Source organism: Muntiacus reevesi, chromosome 12 (assembly GCF_963930625.1).
Source record: "Muntiacus reevesi chromosome 12, mMunRee1.1, whole genome shotgun sequence".
NCBI classification, from domain to species: domain Eukaryota; kingdom Metazoa; phylum Chordata; class Mammalia; order Artiodactyla; family Cervidae; genus Muntiacus; species Muntiacus reevesi.
In genome coordinates, this window is record NC_089260.1 from 44,714,828 (window position 1) to 44,720,827 (window position 6,000).

The following is a 6,000-nucleotide window of genomic DNA, read 5'->3' on the forward strand; positions in this document are numbered from 1 at the left end:
CTGTGTAGAAGTTTTAGCAACGTTTTTATTTGTAATCCCCCACCCCCGCCGCAAGAGAAACCCCAACTTTATATTGAGCAACAAAATTTTTTTAGGAATTAATGCTCTTTCTAGTTACAAGAGAACTTAAAATCCAGTGATTTTGCTTGTCTGTTGTTAAATATCTACTCTGTAATTTTCTTTCCACAGTTAGCAACACAGATCCTGAGAAGAAATGGAAAGCTCATCTTTAGTTTCAGCTTAATGAAAGATTGTGTTGTTTTGATTTTGGAGAATGAGATATTCTGTTAACTATGAATTATTTACAGAGAATATAGCCTATGGAACACTGAAAATAACCCTAGGTATACTTTTAAATAACATTATACCTATTCTAAAATGTGTAAACCACAATTTGCACCTACAGTATTAGCTATTTATCTAACCAGGCTCTTATAACATTTTACCAAAAATGCAGAAATCCAGTAGTTTATCCATTTTCAATAAACAAAGTAACGGTTTCTTTTAAAATAATAAATTTTATGTCATTTAAACTGGATATTATTGTTGGAGATTATTTATCCATGACCAGTGGTCAGTAATACATTTTTTTCCCAGCTGCTTCAGTTAACAGCACAGATATCTATGTCATCCTTCCTTTTCTACAACCTTTGTCTATTTCTGTAGATTAGAGGCTTGTTTTCATGTTTCTGTCAATCATATCATGATAAAATAGCAGCTCTGTTCCTCTGTATCAAATATATTTTCTTATAATGGCATCCTACAAGTGATTCATATAAGTCAATGTTTGGTAATAGAAAACCATTAAATTCCCAATTAAAGTCATTGTATGTAAATAATTATTTCTGTAATCCATGAGTACAACCAATATGCTTTACTAATTTAGGTTTTAGTATATAGTGGCTCAGTTGGTAAAGAATCCACCTGCAGTTCAGGAGACCCAGGTTCCATCCCTGAGTTGGGAAGATCCCCTGAAGAAGGAAATGGCAACTTACTCAGGTATCCTTGCCTGGGAAACGCCATGGACAGAGGAGCCTAGATGGCTACAGTCCATGGGGTTGCAAGACACAGCTTAGTGACTAAACCACCACCATCATCAAAATATATATGAATTACATACCAAAGTTTTTTAAGATTAGAATATTATAAGAGCATTTTTTATATAAGTAGTGTTTTTAAATAGTGGTTAGGTTCTAAGGTCAACCACCACTGCTTATTTAACCCATAAGGTTGCCAAATAACAGTACAAAAATGAGCTCAGAATCCTAAAAGTCTACTTCCTTTTCTCTTTTCTAAGACTTTTAAAAAATTCTTTAAAAACTTTTTTTTTGACAACCTCATCTCTTCCTGCCCCTTTTCCGAAAGTGAAAGTGAAAGTTGCTCAGTTGTGTCCACCCATGGGATTTTCCAGGCCAGAATACTAAAGTGGGTAGCCATTCCCTTCTCCAGGGGATCTTCCCAACCCAAGTGTCGAACCCAGGTCTCCCGCATTGCTGGCAGATTCTTTACCAGCTGAGCCACCAGGGAAGCTCCTTTTTCCCAACGCCTCTAGCATTTTCATATCATTCTAAACTCTGGAGATCTGTTGTGTTCCTAAAACCATTCCATATTACAAAATAACTGGGAATTCAATGACTAACAACCCAAAATGAGCAAAGGACTTAATAAGACATTTGTCCCGAGAAGATATACAAATGGCCAATAAGCACATGAAAAGATACTCAACATCACCAATCATGAGGAAGATGCAAATTAAAACCACAGTGAGTTAGGGGGCAGGGATGAGAAGGGCTTTCCAAATTGAAAGGATCACATACACAAAGCCATGGAACCATTGTCTTTCTCTAAGGTACCAGAGCACACTTGAGGCTGCAAGTGGATCTAGTGAAAGAGGACTGATAATGGAAGGTTATTAAACTTGGTTCTGACCCAGTCTATAAACAAGTTTTTTTTTTTTCTTCTTTCTTTTCATCCCCTTGAAGTTTTTTTTTTTTGTTTGTTTAATTGGAGTATAATTGCTTTACAATGGTGTGTTAAGTTTCTGCTGTACAAGTGGATCAGCTATAACTAAACATACATTCCCTTCCCCTGGAGCCTCCCCCGCCTCCCCCCACCAGGTCAACACAGAGCTGAGCCTCCTGTGCTATAGCAGTTTCCCAGGAGCTGTTTTACACATGGTAGTGTATATATGTCCCAGTCCTCTTGCCTGGAAAATCCCATGGACAGAGGAGCCTGGTAGGCTACAGTCCATGGGGTCGCACAGAGTCGGACACGACTGAGCGACTTCACTTTCACTTTCATGCATTGGAGAAGGAAATGGCAACCCACTCCAGTGTTCTTGCCTGGAGAACCCCAGGGATGGGGGAGCCTGGTGGGCTGATGTCTGTGGGGTCGCATGAGTCGGACACGACTGAAGCGACGTAGCAGCAGCAGCAGTGTATATATGTCAGTGCTACCCCACCCTCTCCTTGCACCCCTATGTCTACTCATCCATTATATCTGCGTCTCTGTTCCTGCCCTGCACATAGGTTCATCTGTACCATTTTTCTAGATTCCACATATATGCATTAATATACATTATTTGTTTTTCTCTTTCTGACCTAATTCACTCTGTGACAGCCTCTAGGTCCATTCACATCTTTACAAATGGCCTGGTTTTGTTCCTTTTTATGGCTGAGTAATACTCCATTATATATATATATGTACCTCTAACAAAAACAATACCATCCACTGAGTATCTGCTTTGTGTGGATCCTGGGCCGGCACTGGGGATACAAAGAGGAACAGAACAGCATCCTGCTCTCATCAGAAGCTCATCTGCTTGTGGAGACACAGGGTTACAATATGCAATAGCAGTAAGTCTGTTTGGAGTAACCTGGATGGGTTACAGAAAACTGCTTAGAGGAGCCTAAGCCCAGTCCTGAAAAGTAAGCAGCAGTGCAGCCCGGTGACGAATTTAGGGGTGTTTTGTACATGAGAGGGCTTCCATGGTGGCTCAGATGGTAGAATCTGCCTGCAATGCAGGAGACCCAGGTTCAATCCCTGGGTCCGGAAGATCCCATGAAGAAGGAAATGGCTATCCACTCCTAGTATTCTTGCCTGGAGAATCCCATGGACAGAGGAGCCTGGTGAGCTACAGTCCATGTGGTCCCATAGAGTCAGACACGGCTGAGCAACTAACACTTTGGGACATGAGAAGATTGTTCTAGTTGGAAGAAATAATGTAGGCACATTAACAGCAAAACATCACATGGTTGGGGAATTAATTTATATGACTACACTACACTGTATAGTGTTCGTGGGTTGAGGTCATAAGGATACAAAGCATCTCATGGGAACACAAACTCATAGGAACCAGTGTGCTGTCCTCCAGCCACACAGGCTAGAGTATACACAACTTAGCAATTGAAAAGCAGGTGGTGGTCGGGGCCAGGACTAATATTTTGTTGCTTCCCCACCAGAGAGTTTGCCCCCAAACATGATGGTAATTTTGCTCTTCTTGTTTCTATCACTCCAGTCAATTACTTTACCTTCTATTCAGTATAGTTTCTTAAGAGTGTCTACATTCTCCTCATCACTTCTCTCCTTTCTCTGTAAATGTTCAACTTTTGTTTGGAACCACTGAGGAGCCCTCTAGGTGTCTCAGATTCGGATTGCCTCATAGAAGACGACCTGATTGGTGTAATTAATCTTCCATATCTCTTCTTGAAAACTCTCCTGCCATCTTTACATGTTATTGACCAGACCTTAGGGTAAAATTCTCAAGACCAGTCACCTGGGACTAGAAAGGTCCCAGGAAATTTTATTAGAAGTATACCCCATTCATCAGAGACAATACACAGAGTAAGCATTCTGAGATGGCCTTTTCGGCACCACAGGGAAAGGAGAAATAGGCCAAAGGAGTCTCAAATGTAGTAGAAGACAGAGGAACAGATAGGAGAAATATTTGTGAAGAGTAAAAGAACTTAGAGACCCGTCAGGTCCTGAGGGATGGGGGTCAGGTGGAAAGGAAGAAACCCAGTGGAGCTGCAGGTTTCTGACTTGGGCAACTGGCCAGTGGCTGAGTTGATAACCAGGAAGATAGAATACAGGAAATGGGGTAGATATAGGGAGGATGGGAGGAATGATGCATTGTACTGCAGGTGTGAGTCTAAAGTAGCAGGGGACATCCAGAGGGAGATTCCTGGTAAGCACTTAGGTATACAGAGCTGGGGCTAAATAGATAAGGTATATTCTATTGCAGGTGACAAGACTAGTGAAATCAAAAAAGGAAGTTGGTTGGCAAATGTAACGAACCTGAGATGGATGAAGGTGAAGTCAGGCTTGTGAACAGGCTTGTGAAGAATTGGATCCTACCAACTCAACCCCAGACACCTCTCTGATTTTTTTCTTGTTGTTTTGAGTCCAAGCCTGCACAACAGACTGGCTTCTTCACATGGTGCAGGACATGGTTATGGGCAGCTGTGAGCTCTTCACCAGCCAGGAAAGCTGGTTCTTCCAGCTTTAGTTTGGAAGCTCCTAGGAGAAGGACTCAATGACTTACACTGGCTCATTGCCCATTTGTTAAGCCAGTCCCCATGGTCAAGGAAGCAAGAAGTTCTGTATTTGGCCCAGCTCTGGTCACATGCCACCCCTGTGGCCAGAGAGGACGAGGGCTGTCCTCAGATGGAGAAAAGGGTCAAAGAAGGATTCTTGACCAATATCAATTCCTTCCTGAATAGCTTTTCCTTCTGTCCAGTGTGTGTAAAATATCAATAGATAATAAATAAATTACAGCTCTGCAGTAGCTGATGGAATGACTGGGCCAATTCTCTGAAACCCGAATCTTTCCTGAGTGCTTCTGGGGGATCTTTTGAGTATTTTTAAGTTATTTGTCAGTATCTTCATATATCCAGGTTGTCACTTCAAAAAAAAAGTAAACCTAATAACCTATATGGGAAACTCATTTGAAAAACGATATATATATATATGACTGAATCACGTTGTTGTACACTGGAAACTAACACAACATTGTATATAAACTATACCCCAATGTAAAAATATAAAAGTAAACCTGACTAGTAGCAGAGAGGCTAGAATCCTGGAGAAAATGAGACAACATTTAAGTGCGGGTTTTTCTTAACTCTACAAGTGCTGGACTTCTGCACCCCGTTCCCTGCCAGTCTTTCTCACCCACCAGCACAGTGCATCTCCTTGGATCTTGCTACCAGTTCCTGGCCATTATTGGTGCAGGAAAATTCATTCATCTTTCCCATTTTGCAAGGAGCTTAAAATACTTGGGTTTGGTAGGAGGAAAAAAGTTCAATGTTTGAAATATTGATTGTGAAAGTCTTAGTTCCAGCCCACATTGATGCTGGGCCTTTTGAAACATCTGGAAATTAAAGCAGAGAATGCAATGCCAGTACCATACTCGTGGATAAACCTAAATATTGTCACAGAGTGAAGTCAGTCAGAAAAGCATTGTACTTGTACTTGTTCACTGTAATGCACGTATGTGGAATCTAGGAAGATAGTATACTTGATCTTATTTGCAAAGCAGAAGACAAGTCATAGTTCTAGAGATCAAAGGTATAGGTACCCAGGGGGAAAGGAGGGAGGGGTTGGGAAATTGGGATTGACATTTATATACTACTGATACTGTGTTTAAAATAGATAACTAATGAGAACCTCCTAGGTAGCACAGGGACCTCTACTCAATGCTCTGTGGTGACCTAAATGAGAAGGCTATCCAAAAAAGAGGGGATATATGTACACCTGTGGCTGATTCACTTTGCTGTTTGGCAGAAACCAACATAACATGGTAAAGCGACTATTCTCAAAAAAAATTTTTTTAATAAAATTGAACTGGAAAGTGAAGGAGGGGCCTATATAAGTGTATTTACTTGTGTACGCAGACAGTGTCTCTTGGAAAATACCCCCAAATTAAAAAAAAAAAACCACAGTAACAGTGGTTACCTTCCAGGAGAACTTACGGGTAGTTGAGGGTCTGGGTATAGGAAT

The 6,000-nt window shown here is 41.0% G+C and overlaps 1 protein-coding gene across 1 annotated transcript in view; it reads left to right on the forward strand.

The window, feature by feature from the left end:
* LACTB2 (lactamase beta 2) overlaps positions 1–826 on the forward strand; it is a 32,152-nt gene extending 31,326 nt beyond the window's left edge. The window contains exon 7 of the mRNA XM_065903370.1: positions 190–826. Coding sequence (XP_065759442.1) covers positions 190–233 — 44 coding nt within the window. The 3' untranslated portion in view covers positions 234–826. The remainder of the gene's footprint in view (positions 1–189) is intronic.
* The last annotated feature ends 5,174 nt before the right edge of the window (positions 827–6,000 follow it).